At 37.0% G+C, this 18,290-nt stretch overlaps 1 protein-coding gene across 5 annotated transcripts in view; it reads right to left on the minus strand.

Moving 5' to 3' along the window:
* The window catches only part of PRR16 (proline rich 16), a 290,552-nt gene that overhangs the window by 150,621 nt on the left and 121,641 nt on the right, over positions 1–18,290 (minus strand). The window contains exon 3 of one of the 5 annotated variants that reach the window (XM_061422983.1): positions 18,002–18,070. The exons of the other annotated variants lie outside the window; for them this stretch is intronic. Within the exon in view, the coding sequence (XP_061278967.1) occupies positions 18,002–18,070 (69 nt within the window). The remainder of the gene's footprint in view (positions 1–18,001; positions 18,071–18,290) is intronic. 5 annotated transcript variants of the gene reach the window in all.

Consider the following 18,290-nt stretch of genomic DNA (forward strand, 5'->3'; position numbering starts at 1 on the left):
CTCAAGGCATGCACAGTGGTCCCATGCAGAAACACTGCTTGAGGATCATTCCCCATGACATTCAGGACAGTGTGACGCTGTGACGATGCCGCCTGGAAGTGGGGTGCTCCTCTCCCAAGCATAGAAAAGCTGGAGAACTCAGGAGGAGAAAAAACATTTTTTCTCTTTCACATTTTTCAAGAACTACAGAGTACTTATACATATGTCTCTTGCTGCTCATCTAACTGTATTATAATTATTAGTTTTGTCTGTCTCAGTCATTAATCTGTTAGCTCCACCAGATGAGGTACTGTAACTTTTTAATGGTTGAGTCTGTGGCCATTACACATAGGCCTCAATAAACATTTGGTAAATGAATGAGGAGCTTGTTTGCATACAGAGAAGATAGGTCATATTCTGCTCAGCCTCGGTCTAATTTTAAACTAGAGGAAAGTTCTATTTAGCTCCCTCACTCTCACTGGCTGTCTGCTTTTGTTTGTTGCTACCTTTTGCTCCCTTCCCATCTCCATCACTAGTCTGCTCCTCCGGCTGCCAAGGCACTGGCCTTGCAATGGCCTCTTTTTTAAAAAAAAATTAGGCAATGGCTATTTCTCTTATTTGCTGCCTCAAGGCTCTGCAGGAAGTCTGCCAAATCACCGAGAGCCAATTCATAGACAATTCTCAGGATGGCCATGTGAAAACAGCCTAACCAGTAAGCTAGCTCTCCCTAAAGGGTTAAAGCCCAGTAGTGGTTTTATGGGTGAAACATTCAGGGAGAAGAACAGAGGAGATGAGCTGTGTTTTGTGATGTTTTGCCTTGGTATTTTTCTTGAGTTTTTTTTTTTTGAGATTAGTGATATCATTTGATAGTACTCTTTGTCTATTTTTCAATAAAGAAGAAAGAGTTGGCTCAAAGTTTTCCTGTGAAGAAACAGCAGGACAATTCAGATTCTACCTTTGGCCCCATCTAGCATTCTATGCAAATGCATATGTCAGCCTCTAAAAGTTATTCCTGCTCTCTATCCACATATAAATGATTAGTACCTAAATAAAACACACTTTTTCTAAGGATATACTGCCTTCAAAAATGCCACTGCACTGATGAGAAATTACAATGTCACCGACTAAACCATACATGGAACAACGGACTGGTTCCAAACTGGGAAAGGAGTAAGTTAAGGCTATATATTGTCACCTTGATTATTTAACTTACAGGCAGAGTACATCTTGCAAAATGCCAGGCTGGATGAAGCACAAGCTGGAATCAAGATCACTGGGAGAAATATCAATAACCTTAGATATGCGGATGGCAGAAAGCGAAGAGACACTAAAGACCCTCTTGATGAAGGTGAAAGAGGAGAGTGAAAAAGCTGGCTTAAAACTCAGCATTCAAAAAACTAAGATCATGGCATCCAGTCCCATCACTTGATGGCAAATAGATGGGGAAACAAGGGAAACAGTGATAGATTTTACTTTCTGGGCTCCAAAATCACTGCAGATGATGATTGCAGCCATGAAATTGAAAGACGCTTGCTCCTTGGAAGAAAAGCTATGACTAACCTAGACAGCATATTGAAAAGCAGAGACATTACTTTATCGACAAAGGTCCATCTAGTCAAAGCTATGGTTTTTCCAGTTGTAATACATGGATGTGAGAGTTGGACCATAAAGAAAGCTGAGCACAGAAGAATTGATGCTTCTGAACTGTGGTGTTAGAGAGGACTCTTGAGAGTCCCTTGGACTGCAAGGAGATCAAACCAGTCCATCCTAAAGGATATCAGTGCTGAGTGTTCATTGGAAGGACTGATGCTGAAGCTGAAGCTCCAATACTTTGGCCATCTGATACAAAGAGCCGACTCATTGGAGAAGACCCTGATGCTGGGAAAGATTGAAGGCAGGAGGAGAAGGGGATGACAGAGGATGAGATGCTTGGATGGCATCACCAACTTGATGGACATGAGTTTGAGCAAGCTCCAAGAGACGGTCATGGACAGGGAGGCCTGGTGTGCTGCAGCCCATGAGGTCGCAAAGAGCTGGACACGACTGAGTGACTGAACCGACTGAACCGATGTAGCATTAGGAGGACAACCTTCAAGAAACCATGTATGTCTATTTCATGTTTCTCTTTCTTCGTAGATCCAGATACATTAATGTCATCAATGTACACATTTTTGGAGTATTTACAGGTCACAGATTTAATTCAGTTCCATTGATTTAAAATGACAATGAGAATATTTTAAGGGAAAGAAGAATGAGAACCTGGGAAGCTACCATTATTTTGGGACTTTGGATTTTGAGCATATGCAAAGCATTTCTATACAATTTTTTGCCAATCTTAATCTAGTCAGTCAACCTTCAGAAGAAAATAGAATATCATATACATTGATATGTTAAGATAGGAAGCAAACTGTACTTTGTACTCATTAGACGTTTATTTCCATTTCTTATAATCTCCTTAATATAAAACTGATTATAATTAAGTTTTGTTTCTTTCCAGACAATTATATGATATAAACAAATACTATACCTATAGTAAACTAAAATTTTTAAATTTTAAAATAAAAATAGATTAATTGAATCCAAAATCATAATTAAAGCTTATATTGATTAAAAGTTCATAATGTATAAAATGGCTAAGCACCAAAAAATAAGTTACTTACTAATGATAAATGTCATTCATTGCTTGTTTTGAGTTAGTTGGAAGCACAGATGTTGAATTAAATCACTAGATAGTGAAGTTTGAAATAAAATCTGTTATTTTCCAATAACAACGAAGCACGAGTTATAATGATTTTAGAACTCCTTGAACTGAACTACATGGGTAAGATCTTGGCTTTAATCCAGTGAAACACAAGCCACAGCGCCTCTGAAATAACATCTTTCATTAGGATTGAAGCATTTGCCACTGATCAAATAGTCCACTATATGGGGGTCATTATTATAAAATGAATAAGCGAGCTTGCCCCTTTTCTTACTAATCAGACAGACAGATAGAAAGATAGAGGCAGAGTTATTTCTATGATAAATTTTACACCACAGACTCCGTATATTTGGGGGACGTGTGTTGGATGTGTATATTGGAGAGAGTGTGTGTGTGTGTGTGTATGAGTGTGTGTGTGTGTACATGAAGCCAGAGACAGTTCACAGCAGTAGTTCACAGTTAGACTGTGGAGTCAGACTGGAGATGCAATGGTTGCTAGTCCCAGCTTCACTGTCTCCTGGCTACATAACTTTGAGAAGGAGCCTGACCTCTCAGCAAACCTTGTCTTTATGTGGGATTTTAAGAGAATTTCATGGACTTGGAATTAAATGAGGACTTAAACAGGCAGTCTTGGAACAGTGCCTGGTTCACAGTTTTATCTTTCAGTGATTACCATTATGATATTCTTCTAACTTCTCTGTCATAAATTTTCCTAAAAATATTGGGTCAAATACAGTGTTCAGACAGCTTTTTCATATATGTGTGTTTGAAAATAACACATTGCTAATAACTTTATGGATGACTTTGGTAAAATAACCTGTCTGTTGTGCTATTTCTATATTAAACATTTCTATATTTTAAAAGGGTTACTATGCTGCCTGCTAACACTGGAGGAGGAGTTAATGAATGATTAATCAATCAGGCTGAAATTTCTAAGAAAGAGGATGACATAATATTATTACAGTATCTCACTGTTTTTTTTTTTTTCGCCTTTATGTGTTACTTTGCATTCATTTCAAAGCAAGCCAACAAAAAAACTGCTAAATCAGAGTTTCTTTTGAGACAGTTCTTTTTTAAAAGTGTGTGGGATAGAATTAGTTGAAAGCAGCAAAAAAAAAAAAAAAAACCAGGATGACATAAAGGCAGGGGAAGTAGATTCATCTAATAGGAAGAAAAACCAGAAAAAAAGCAACACTTAAATGGTAAACTGCTTTCCTTCAAATCTATTTCTTTTCATGCTCAGTAGAAAAGGAGTATTCCAGGTTATTATTACATCAATCAGTTCAGTCACTCAGTTGTGTCCTACTCTTTGCAACCCTGTGGACTGCAGCCCGACAGGCCTCCCTGTCCATCACCAACTCCTGGAGTTTACTCAAACTCGTGCCCATTGAGTCGGTGAAGCCATCCAAGCATCTCATCCTCTGTCGCCCCCTTCTCCTCCCACCTTCAGTCTTTCCCAGCACCAGGGTCTTTTCAAATGAGTCAGCTTACACATGTACATATAAAATTAGGGCTTTGAATTTGCCCCAGTTTTAAAATATCTGCTCTTACTTTATTATGGTGATATATAAAGGATATACAAAGATGAGGTCTTTTTCATTTGGAATCTAGTAAATCCCCTGTGAAATTTTGTTTTAAATAAATCTTCATCATCTGCCTATTCTATTGTCATCTGCTTCTTTGTTTAATGTTTGGATGAGTCAATCCAAACATTAAATATCTGTGTATTTGTGGGTGAACACTGACCATTAGGAAAACCATAGTTAAACAACCAGGGGGGCGATGGGAGACTTCTTTTTGTCACAATATACCAGACTAGATCGACTAGAATACCTGAAACTTTTCTAAAACATACATTCAGATTTGCTCAAAAAGAAAGGGGACTATCCAGGTGCCAGAAACAGAAAAGTAAGCCAATGTGAGCTGGCACAGAAACAAACCCTTTGCAAGGTGACTGTCTAAGTAATCAAGTGGTTTGGGGCTTGGCGCCCACAGAGATCACAGATAATGAGGTAGTGACACCTGCATCAAAGCAGGATCTGAGAAGAGCTGAATCTCTGCAAAGAGGCAGGCAAGAAAAAAATAACCATCTCCTTAAAAGTAGGAGACAGGGACAGGCTTCTAAACCACAGGTCAAGGGAAACAAAGTGGTCTTTTTGGTAACTTTTAAAACACTTTACCTGGGTTTTGGATTTAAATGTATAGCATCTGAACAGCATGGTTGTCCCAAAACAGGGAACTATAAAAGCCTATCTAGACGTGGCCTTTCCTTTTGGCTCAGATGGTAAAGAATCTTTCTGCAATACAGGAGACTGGGGTTCGATCCCTGGGTCAGGACGATCCCCTGGAGGCAGGAAGGGCTACCCACTCCAGTATTCTTGCCTGGAGAATCCCATGGATAGAGAAGCCTAACGGGCAAGAGTCCACGGGTCGCAGAGAGTTCAGTCATGACTGAAGTCACTTAGCAGATGTCCAGCAGTGATAGCACAGAAGCCTCTGGAAAAAATAGAGGCCAGTCAGACCGTAGGAGATTTTAAAGATTTAGATGACTTTATAATAAAAAAGTGACAAGATACATAAAGAAACAAACCACTAAAACTGGGAGCACAGAGCACACCAGCAGGATTAGAAACCCAAACACTTGATATTAACAACAAAAGATAAATGGTGAGGGACTTCCCCCTAAGGTTCAGTAGTTAAGACTATGTTCCTGATGTAGGGTGCACAGGTTTGATCTGTGTAGCGGAACTAAGATCCCTCACGTCATGAGAACAACCAAAATAAAAATAAATAAAATTCTAAAAGGTAAATTATGAAATAAACACATTTAAAGTTACTAAATAATTAAAAACAAACATACAATAAGATAATGCATATAAAAGTAAATAAGATAATAAGCAAATTAAATATCAAACTAAACACAGTTAATGATGAAAACCCCAATACACTGGCAACCTGGGGTGAAGATCTGACTCATTGGAAAAGACCCTGATGCTGGGAAAGACTGAGGACCAGAGAAGGGGGTGAGAGAGGATGAGATAGTTAAATAGCATCATCAAGTCAATGGACATGAATTTGAGCAAACTCCAGGAGATAGGAGAGGACAGAGGAACCTGGAGGGCTGCAGTCCATAGGGTCACAAAGAGTCGGACACACATTAACGACAAAATAACAGCAATGAGGAAAACAGTTAACTAGAGAAATACACAAAGGAACAAAGCAGAAAAATGTAAAGATTTTTAAAATATTAAAAATTTAAGAGACGTAGAGAGAATAGGAAGGAACAAGGTGTAATAAAAGTTCTGAGAGAGAGGGAGGGAAGGAGACAATATAAATGAAAATAGAGAAAATGAGAATAAATGAGTATTTAAAGGAAGAATGGTTGAGTTTTCCAGAATTGCTGAAAAACACAAATCCTCTGACAGAGGGGGGAATGAGATGTGAATGTGATTTGAAAATAAAATGCAAATCTGAGTCATCATAATGAAATGACCAATGACCAAAGAATACAGAAGATCTTAAAAAGAGAGAGAAAAAAACAGATTAACTTCTAAAGAATCAAAGTTATGCAGACGGCTGATTTTAGACTGTTCAAATGCCATAGTCAAAACCAGAAGATAATGGATTAATATTATTAAAAGGCTGATTGGAAGTAACTATTTTTCATAGAATCTTATGCCCAGTAAATGATCTAACATGAAGGAAAAAACAAATATTTTTCAAAGCAAAAACTATCAGCTTCTTGTACCAGGTGTTCTTAAGAACTAGAGGACATATTTTAGGAATATGGAAACTGACCCAAAAAGAACTGAGACGCAATGCTAAGTGAAGGTATGGGGAAGCATCAGAAAATATAAATAAGCCCTGTCAGTATAACAGAGTAACAATAATAATGACCTCTTTAGGGCATATAAACCATAATGGATCTAAACTATTGAACAATAAAGTAGAGAGCAGAATTAAAACATTCTAAGATCCTTTTGTTGGTCAAGAAGCTTATAGAAACTCTGCTAGGCATTTAAATTTGCATTTTAGAAACATATATTGCATAAAGCAAGCATGCAGGCAAAAAAGTAAATGTAGTTTCTAAAGACAGGGAGGCCTGCCATGTTGCGATTCATGGGGGTCTCAAAGAGTTGGAGATGACTGAGCGGCTGAACTGAACTGAACTGAACTGAAAGAGCAAGAAAACAAGTGTGGACTTCAAACAAGTTAAAGGAATTCAACAATGAAAGTCAGGTTCCTGCCTTTAAGATGCTTTCTGTTGGGTGGGAAAGACACAGATATAACTTCACAAAACAAAAGTTAAAAATCTGCTTTATTCTAGAGAAATCCAATCTCTTTTGCCTACACTTTAAGTCCTTTCCCCTTTACAGCCTTAGGCAGGTAAAGAGTTCCAATAAACTTACATGTTTCCTAGACTTTAAAAGGCACAAGTTCTGGGCTTTGCCAAAAGCACATAACAGAAACAATCCATTATTCAACATATGCAGAGAGAGTTCTAACAAGTGTCTGCAAACTTGCCAATACATGTGCTTTATATTAAGTCCACCCCACTCAGTCTCACTTATACTTAAAAAACAACCATCTTGAAAGTAAAATAAATGTAACCAGAAAAATGTTTACATGGTTCCATGCATACTGTTTTCAGAAAAAAAGATATGCATCTTTGTTCCCTTGCTGTCAGCACAACAGTTTCTGAAGGCAAAAAAAAACGTGAAGTGAAAACCGGAGGGCTGAGAATAAAAAACAAAGCAGCCAGGCCTGACGTTCAGCCTTCTAGGGAACAATCCATCTTCGTGTGTAAAGAACACAAATTCACAAAAAGATAACAGAACAACTGAAGAAATGATTATAAGGTCCGTGTTGCTGCTAAAAGAGGATATATAACCAGCAGAATCAGGACAACAGAAAGGTGCTATAGTTAAGAAATATAATTGTACTAAGAGTAGATCAAGAGATATTGTTTTAAACAACAACAAAGCCCACTTACACTTCTTTTATTTCTTTTAAGAGAGGGACTAAAAAGGAAAAAATGGATTTGTGAGCTTTTGACAAATCTGTCTTTAACAATAAGTCATTGAGCCCATAAGAACTGGACTGAGATGCTTTTAAGCATCAGGATGTGTGCCATTCAGAACATTCCTGGGGAGGAATAACTTGGAGATACATCAGAGCAAAATGCTACCTTTTGTAAAAGCAGCGGTGTGTCTCTCTTCTCTTGTTTTGATGTATGGTAAGCCAGCACTATATTTAAATAATCTATAATCCTTCCCAAAGTTCAGGAATGAAAAATGATGCTCTCAGGATCATTATTTTTAAAGGGTACTGTGATGGGGCATCATACTTTTCTCCATCTGCTCATTATAATTGATAATGTACATCAAACACTATTATAATGTATTAATTACAAGTCATATTTTAGACCTGTACTATCTGCAGTCCTAATTTACTACATGATGTTAACAGGCTCTTACAAGATGATAGTAATGAAACCACTTAGGAACCCAGCTATGATATCTAATATAGATCTACAAAACTCATCAATCAGCACTTATCAAATATCTATTTCAAACAAAAAGTGCCGAGTATTAGGATCACATGTGGATTATGTGTTCAGGAAAACTGGGCACTAGGTCCACATCAGACACCTTAAAGCTACTTGACTTGGGCTTAACCCTTGTATGTCTCTGTTGTCTTATCTGCAAAATGGGGGAAATGATAAGTGAAAGACTTGCATATCTCATAAAGGAGAAATAAGTTGAAAATCAGAGGATAGAACATAGTGAAACTGGGTAATGACTATAATGCAGTGTTATGAATGAACTATGCCAGCATGCAGGTAGTGCCCAGGGTGCAGGTAGCAGGCTACCTGTGTAGATATTCCTCTATACATGAACTCTCACAGAGTCGGACATGACTGAGTGACTGAACTGAACTGAACTTAATACTATGATGCAACTTCCATTTAAACATTTTCATTTGAAGAGACATCTAATTTCTAATTTCTTTCTAAAGTCCGATACCCCATTTATCACATCAAAGGGAAATTATAGCTGAACAGAGTTCTAAATAAATAACACTTTCTACTTTATTGCCAATTTATTTTTTATGTTAATGTAAAAACTCATGTTTTATCTTTTATTCATTAAATTATGGAAAGCAGACAAACACAAAACTTACAATGGATTATAAACTTCTGAATTTGATTTTCAGTCTGCCTTATCACAAAAGTATGGTCCAAGACATTAAATTTCTAGGCCATGATCCAGTTTGTCTCTTATTAACAGCATTATTAAGAAATAATTTACGTAAGATAAAATTCACCATTTAAGTGGATAATTCTTTTAGCAAATGATCTTTAGTAAATTTACAGATTTGTGCAACCATCACCATAAATGTCCATTGCCCACTAAAAACCTCTCATGATCCTTTGCAGTCAATCCCTATTATAACCGCTAGTCCCAGGTCACCAATACTCTACTATCCTATTCTATTACTTTGCTTTTTATGGATATTTCATATAAGTAAAATCACACACTATGTGGTCTTTTCCATCTGCCTTCTTTTACTTAGCATACTTTTTTTTACTTAGCATTTCTTTTTGTTAGCATAGCTCAGAAAAGGAGTTGGTTAATTTTTACTGCTCAATAATATTCTATTAAATGCATAGTTCATGTTTTGTTTATCTAATACCAGCTGATGAACATCTGATTATTTCCATTTTGCGCTATTCTGAGTAGTGCTGCCTTGGACATCATAATCCAGTTTTATGGATACATGTGTGTGTGTACACACACACACACCACACACACACATAGTGCTTACTCAGCCTTGGGGAAATTGGTTCTCAGATACACAAACCATAAATTTAGACTTTCCAGGTGCTCCATTGTTCTAAAGTTTCCAGGTGAAGAGAGAGAGAATTCGTAAAGTGGTTAAGAGCACAGATTCTAGAGTCTGGTTCCTTGGGGTCTGTAAACCAATTTGACTTCATATATTCTAAATTAGGAGGGTTCTTCATTAACTTCCTTGGTTTCCTTCACTGTAGAATGGGGATAATGACAGTGGCTCCATTATGAGTTTATAGTGAGAGTGTGAGTCACTCAGTTGTTTGTGATTCTTTGTGGCCCCATGGACCCCATCACCAGGCACCTATGTCCATGGGATTCTCCAGGCAAGAATACTGGAGTGGGTAGCCATTCCCTTCTCTAGGGGATCTTTCCAACCCAGGTCTCCTGCATTGTGGGCAGATTCTTGACCATCTGAACCACCAAGGAAGCCCTTATATTAAAGATAAGATGATGCAAAAGACACTTAGCAAAGTGCTTACTAGATGTTAACTATTATAATTAAAATTGTAAACTAAACTATCATTAAATATTTTTTATTTCCCTGGTGGCTCAGATGGTAAAGCATCTGCCTGCAATGCAGGAGACCCGGGTTCAATCCCTGGGTCAGGAAGATCACCTGGAGAAATAAATGGCAACCCACTCCAGTACTTTTGCCTAGAAAACTCCATGGATGGAGGAGCCTGGTGGGCTACAGTCCATGGGGTCACAGAGTCGGACACGACTGAGTGACTTCACTTTCACTACTGCTGTTAAAACAAAATGTTTAGAAGATTTTTGAATCTATTTTCCCACTCAACCAGTCAATCTTAAAGGAAATCAGTCCTGAATATTCACTGGAAGGACTGATGCTGAAACTGAAGCTCCAATACTATGGCTGCTTGATGTGAAGAGCTGATTCATTAGAAAAGACCCTAATACTGGGAAATATTGAAGGCAGGAGGAGAAGGGGATGACAGAGGATGAGATGGTTGGATGGGATAACCAACTTGATGGACATGAGTTTGAGCAAGCTCCGGGAGATGGTGATGGACAGGGAAGCCTGGTGTGCTGCAGTCCATTGGGTCACAAAGAGTCGGACATGACTGAGTGACTGAACAACATCAACAACACTTTCCCACTAAGAGATGCAACTCTTATTTTTGATTAATACAGTATAATTATCAAGCACAGACACTGCCCGTTTTTATATGAGGTATAGCAAAATACCTAGTTTCCTGTCTGGCCATTGCCATATAGTCATTGGATAGGGAATATTATCTAATGACCTCTTGCTTCAAGATCTCCTGCTGGATTCAGAGAAAAAGTAGCAGACTTAGATTTACCATAGAGAAACCATTCTTCCTGCTCTCACACCCTCTTGAATGTAACATTAGACTCGTGACAGAAGGAAGAGAATAAAAAATAAATAGCTTAGGATGGAAGGACACATGTACACCCGTGGCTGATTCATGTCGATGTATGACAAAAACCACCACAATATTGTAAAGTAATTAGCCTCCAATTAAAATTAATTAATTAATTTTAAAAATAAATAAATAGAAAAGGCAATGGAATGGCTTCTCCAGCTTAATTTAATTATTTAACAATATATAGTGCATATTATGGGTCAGGAACAGTTCTGAATTCTTTAAAAATAGTAACTCATATCATCTTTATAACCACCCTATTAAATAGTATCTATTAGCCTCAATTTTGGATGAGATAATCAAGGCACAGAAAAGTTAAGTAATTTAACCAGGATCACACAGCTTGCAAGTATAAAGCGGAGTTTCAAACCAAGCCCCCGGGGTGTAGGGTTTGGTTTACACCACTATGCTTTGCTACTCCTTTTGCTAGAAGACAGAAATAGCTGACTGAAGTGGATGCATTCCCAGAAAAGACAAGTACAAGCAAAATCAGTTTTGTTTGGCACATAGACCCATTTCCTTCAATCAGACTATTTGGCTTACAAGATAGCATATTAAAAAGTAGAGACATTACTTTGCCAACCAAGGTCCATCAAGTCAAGGCTATGGTTTCTCCAGTGGTCATGTATGGATGTGAGAGTTGGACTGTGAAGAAGGCTGAGCACCGAAGAATTCATGGTTTTGAACTGTGGTGTTGGAGAAGACTCTTGAGAGTCCCTTGGACTGCAAGGAGATCCAACCAGTCCATTCTGAAGGAGATCAGCCCTGGGATTTCTTTGGAAGGAATGATGCTGAAGCTGAAACTCCAGTACTTTGGCCACCTCATGCGAAGGGTTGACTCATTGGAAAAGACTCTGATGCTGGGAGGGATTGGGGGCAGGAGGAGAAGGGGATGACAGAGGATGAGACAGCTGGATGGCATCACTGACTTGATGGACATGAGTCTGGGTGAACTCCAGGAGTTGGTGATGGACAGGGAGGCCTGGCGTGCTGAGATTCACGGGGTCGCAAACAGTCGGACACGACTGAGCGACAGAACTGAACTGAACTGAACTGAAGCCACAAAGAAATGCTTCTTGCAAAGATAAGTGAAACAAGGTAAGTTATATTCCACTTTAAGTTTCATCTTAAACTCTCATCCATTTTATGTAAATGTAATGCTGAAAAAGTCAAGTGTTTCAAGTTCACAGAAGAGGTTCTTTAAATATTAGAAAGGCTCCCTAAGCTGACCATATGAACATACTCTTTGTAATCAATCATTCTCACTGTGAATTGACAGAGTAGTACACCCTCTGTGAGAAAATATCCCCAATTTTAAAAAATCTAGTGTGATTTATATCATTCTTGGAAGATCATGGTTCATATAAACATTTTAAACTCTTTAATTACACAATTATTAGGTACATACTTGTGAAAGAGAAACCTACAGATAAATGAAATGCAGCTATAGTAATATTTTAAAGGCTTTTAAAAGTTCTGATGGATATAAACTAAATTTGTTCAATGCAGCATTTATTAAACTATTACAATAATGGAATCTGCTTTTTTCCCTCCATAATAGCTTTTTTACCTATACTGACTGGAAAATGCTAAGAATTGCTCCAGACATCTAAGCAATCCAAAACATGTTAATGCAATCATTTCCTATTCTTCTGATGAAACCTTATTCCAATACAACCTCTGAGATCTGAGTTATGAGAAAGATGACAGTTAATAATATATGACAGCATGAATAAGTGTCAAGAAGATAATAAACAGAGTAACATTTATCAGTATTAGTAGGGGCTTATCAGGCCCCAAACATTATGTTCTTCATTTTTATCTTATGGAATGCTCAAAACAACTGCAAAAGGCAAGTATTAATTTGTTAATTCTCATTTTACAAAATAAGAACTAAGTAACATACCAGAGCACACAGATATTAAGAGGTGAGGCTGGGCTTCAGATTTAGGCATTCTAAACCCAGAATTCATATTTCAGCAGTTATACTCAACTGTCTTCCACAGGGTCGCAGGCAATCATTTCACTTACACGTGTAGAATCCCTAATAGTAGGAACAAACTAGGAAATAAATATTACATAAACCTACCTAGCAAAATCTAGGAAGGCAGATATGATTTATTCATCACAATGTGTTTATGTTAACTCTCGATACTTTTATTATTCTAATACCTTTCCACTTTCGCACGTCTCTTCTCTTTAGTAAGTAGTATGATGATTAGAACTTTTTTCTTTCTTCCCTGTCCTAAAGTAACTGCAGGGACAGCACATTTTCAAATGGTGATATATTCTGAAAATACTAGAAAACAACAAAATGGATCTGCAGTCAAACACTACTTCCTATTACTTTTCATTTTTCTATCAAAGGATCATTCATACATTAATATCTCATTCTAAGATATAAAATGTGTTGTTTGTGAGCGAGCAGTACATTTTTTTTATTGTTTTCTTTCTATTGCATACTTTTCAAAGTGCTAACATTAAGTTTCTGCAAATCAAATTCTATTTTGACATACAGCCTTTTAAGTGCCAAAAAGGAAATCATGCAAGAAGCACTAGATTTAAAGACTACAAAAAGTTGTGAAAATATGGAATGCCAAGTTCTAAGAAATGCACATTTTTCATGCTTTGTTCTAAGAAGATAGTATCAGAGTAGCATATAAGACATTTCTTCAGCTCTCTGTAGCTACTTTATTTCTTGGTAACATCTTTAAAGCATCTGAAGATGCAAAAAAGAAGAACAAATGGATCTATAGAGAGAATTTTCTTTTTTTTTCTTTTACTACATACTTATTGTGCCATGATTTTTCTAGATGTCAAGATCCAGTCCGCTGCCCTGAAGGAAGTTACATTTGACAGGCAGGGGTCAACAAATAAGAAAGCAAATGCATAACAAGAGCTCACAGAGTAGTAAGTGCTGTGGAGAAAATCACAGATAGCACTATGAAAGACAGGACTGTGCAGGCGAGGGAGTAAGAAGCAGGCACACAGTCAGCCAGAGCCCAGGCTGGGTGGTCGGCAAAAGCACCTCTGAAAAACATAACATAGACACTGATGCTAAAAAGAAGAGAAGCAGCCAGCTATGTGCATGCTAAGCGCAGAGGCCCAGAAGAGGGAATGGACTTGGGCAGCCCAAGGAACCCAAAGAATAGCTTGTGATGTAGAGTGCCAGGCAGGGGCACCAGACTCTAATAGAAGATGACTTCTGGGCTCAGAATAGATCACAGTGGATGGATCACAAGGTAAATAGCCAAGGTCAAGAGACTGAAGGAACTCTCAAAGAAATGGGGAGCCACACAAGTATTTCATGTGAGATGACACAACCTTTTACATTTCAAAAATTATACTTGTGCTGCTCTCAGGAAAACAAATTATTGGAGGGCAAGGGAAGAAGCAAGATCTGGTTAGAAATTTGTATGAAGGCAATCTAATGAAAAGATGAAGATAGCCTAGATGGGCATAGTGGAGATGGTGCAAAGAAGGATTTAAAATGACTTTGGAGGTAGACTTGACTAAACTTTCTGAAAGAATGGACATGAGGGGTGAATGAAAGGGAGGAAGCAAAAATGATGCCAAGAGTTCTGGCCCAGGCAACTGGTTAGATGACAGAAGAAATCATGACATAGAAGAAACCAAACAAGAAAGTTCTGGGTCTGAGCATGATTCTTAAGTTTTGCTTTTGATATCTAAGTACCTGTTAAATAGCCAATGAAGATGACTGAGTGGGTTCAGGGAAAAGTTTAGAGCAAGAGATAAAAACTTGGCAGTCACTCACATATACTTGGTGTTTCAATCTATGGGACTAGATGAAATCATCATGGAGTTGGTGGTGGGGAGGAAGAGGACAGGATAGGAGGGGAAATAAAAGAGTGTGAGAGAAACAGAAAGAGTGGGGAGAGAGAGAGAGAGAGAGAGAGAGAGGAGACCATGCATCTGCAAGTGAGCACGGGTGGATAAACAAGCCCTCAAACTAAACATCTGGGCAATGTAACATTTAGATGTTAAGGAAGCAAGGATTCAGCCAAAAACACTAAGGAGGAACAGCCAGTGAGGTAGAGGGGAAATGTAAATTCACCTCTTCCATGCATAGAACCTTGACAGATAACCTTCTAACAACTGCAGCCAAAAAGCACTTTCTGGCATTTTTCACCTATAGCATTGCTCCTAGAACTACTTATTTGCTTGCTAAGGTTGGATGTAAACAATACTTTTCTAGAATAATTTCCACAGTGTTTTAACAACAAAATCAAGCAACACCATCTCATAAGCACAGGCCCCTGCAGGTTATCAATCTCTGCGCATATCTGGGGGAGAACTGCAACAGAACCATGAACCTGACCTTCCTGTTTCACCACTGCACCTGCTGGCCTTGCTGTTACTGTGTTCCATCATTTTCACCCTTATCACATTCAAGGCCATATCTTGTGATGAATAAATTTAAGATAAGTTTCATTCCCTGTTTCCTTCTGGATGGGCACAATCTTATAAAAGTTCTCATAGGTATTTCTCCTATTCTTCCTTTCATTTTGCTAACAAAATCAGAAGACTTTGCCATGGCTTGCTAATTCCCTGTGGGCTCCTTCAGCAGAATTCCAATGATTATTAATACTTATTTTAGTTTCTGAGCCACTTTGATTGTAGCTTCTATTTTAACCATCCATCCTTGTTTCATAAACTCAATTAATTACTTTGTATGGTCTCTCTGATTTACCTCCAACTCACTTGTCTTATCTTGTTTATTTTTTAACTCTTCTGGTAGATGCTGAACATATCAAGGGCAGAACTGTGTCTTATTAATCATCACATCTCTTATTTCTAGCATGGTGCCCAGTACTAAATGCATGTGCATTTAATGTGGAATGAACGGATGAATTAAATAATCTACTAGATTAGTTCAAACTGTTCTTTATTGAGTTTGACAAAAATGATTAAGACGTAAAAAGACTGCTTTATTATATTTTAAATAAGACCCTTAGGAAAAACTTTCCTGTTGCTAAGATTCATCAGTGCCTCAAATTTTCCTACTTTCCTTCTATTTGCATATGTAATTTTCATTAGTATGCTAGCATAAGTGCAAGCAATTTTGAGTGACAACAGCTATTCAATTGACATTTGATTTTTTTTTTCTTTTTATCTTCAGGAACTACCAGTGTGTTTAAACTCAGTAGCAACATTAAATGTTGGATTTTCTCTTTTGCTCAATGTAGCAAAAATTCAATTTTAAAATTCGAAGTACCTACAATTATTATGGAAAGACACTACACACTTGATATTACTATTTTACTAGTCAACTTCATAATTACTTCAACAGTGATTTCACCATTTTTAATCAACTAAACTCTGCTGAAACAGTTAAATATTAGAAATTAATATTTTTTATAGAAATTTTATGAAGTTTGAGAAGTTCTATGACAGTGTGACAAGTACACCAGATGTCTAGAGGCTGCAAATACTTCATTAAAATGAGACAGATATTGTTTCAATGTAGATTATCAAGATTTTATTTCAATTAAAAGATGCTGAGCCTACAGTGCCTCACTTTTTCTGTAAAATTTATGTCAATAGAATACACAGAAGCTAAATCCTGAATCCTCTGGTTCATTTAGTCAGCTGAAGGTCTTGGGAACTCCGATTAAATAAATGACTTGCAGAATATTAACAAGTAAATTAACATTAGAGTTAGAATTTGAAAAATCTCCATTTCTGTTCTCATATCTTCACCACGTAATTTGTTCTTCAATTTGTCACATAGCAAAATGGTGAATTCATAAGATGTATGAAGAATGAAGGGAAAATAAAAGCAGAAATTATAAATATTTCTTCATAGGTCTTGTCTATCAGTATAGACATAGCCAGATTTTTAAAATCTCTTTATCCTAGCATAGTCAACAACTTATCCTTACTTTCTTTCAGTATATTTTTACATTTATATAATGCTGTATACTTTCTAATTTAGTTACCTCTAAAGTAGAATTTGATTAAGAAGTTAAGTATAGCTAAATTCCAAATAGCATTGTCTCTTGTTTTCTAATTAGGGCACATAAAGAAAAAGACTTAATGCATGACATAGATCCTAACTGTGAAAAACAGTACGATTGCTACAATCTCATAAATGAAGATAGTTTACTAAGTTCTTGAGCTCACTGTATAGGAATGTAGCAAGGTTATTTAATAGGCTTTCAAGTACAAAACCAATATCACTCAGAGGAATTAATTTTAGAGTATTCCCAAATGATAAATGCATGTAAGTGTTTAAAGAAAAACAGTAATTGTAAACATGTCAATATGTACTCAGTATTTGATATTATCCAGCCATCTTTTATTTTTGGTTTTAGATAGAATAAATTCAGTCTTCAAATTAAATAACTGACTGGTCACAACCATCTCTCAGATTTATCTAGATGTGGAAAAATTTAGTTTCATATTTAAATGATAAGTAGAGTCCTATATAGATAGAAATTATGAAATTAAATTATTGCTCCAGAAGCATCAGTGGTTAATGATGCTTAATATGGGTTAATACACCCATAATCTTTCATATATAGAAAAACAGACACCAATGAAACCTTTATTGTCAGCCTTTTATGGTAGGAAACATAAAACTGCAACAGAAGAACATTTCTGACTTTACATGTTTTCACTTTAGGAATACAAAGCTAGTAAAGGTAACAGTCCTTCTATGGTCACATATGGTGAAGGCAGGACTATCCCTAAATTGTTAATGAGTCTTATGTACCCCCAAAATCAACTTTCTTTAAAAAAATGAGCATTAATTCAATATTTGATTATAAATAATATCATTTATATAATCTTGTTTTCATTTTCATGGTGAAACTTCCTACTATCCTATAGTTGTTGTTGTTGTTAAGTCGCTTCAGTCGTGTCCGACTCTGTGTGACCCCATAGACGGCAGCCCACCAGGCTCCCCCGTCCCTGGGATTCTCCAGGCAAGAACACTGGAGTGGGTTGCCATTTCCTTCTCCAATGCATGAAAGTGAAAAGTGAAAGTGAAGTCGCTCAGTCGTGTCCGACTCTTCGAGACCCCATGGACTGCAGCCCACCAGGCTCCTCCATCCATGGGATTTTCCAGGCAAGAGTACTGGAGTGGGGTGCCATCGCCTTCTCCGTTCCTATAGTTAATAAATATAATTATCAAAATTTAAGCTAGTTTTGTTCATAGAAAACATGGATGTTTTAACATGAATTTGTTAATCCTGACACCTTAAAATTGAAATTTTGCAATTTGAAAAACATCATAAATGTTCCTCCGAATATTTTTAAAATGTTACAAAGAAAACATTGCTGAATTTCATGATACTATTATACATATTTTCCTCTACGGAATTTCAA

This window comes from Bos javanicus, chromosome 7 (genome assembly GCF_032452875.1).
Source record: "Bos javanicus breed banteng chromosome 7, ARS-OSU_banteng_1.0, whole genome shotgun sequence".
Lineage (NCBI taxonomy): Eukaryota > Metazoa > Chordata > Mammalia > Artiodactyla > Bovidae > Bos > Bos javanicus.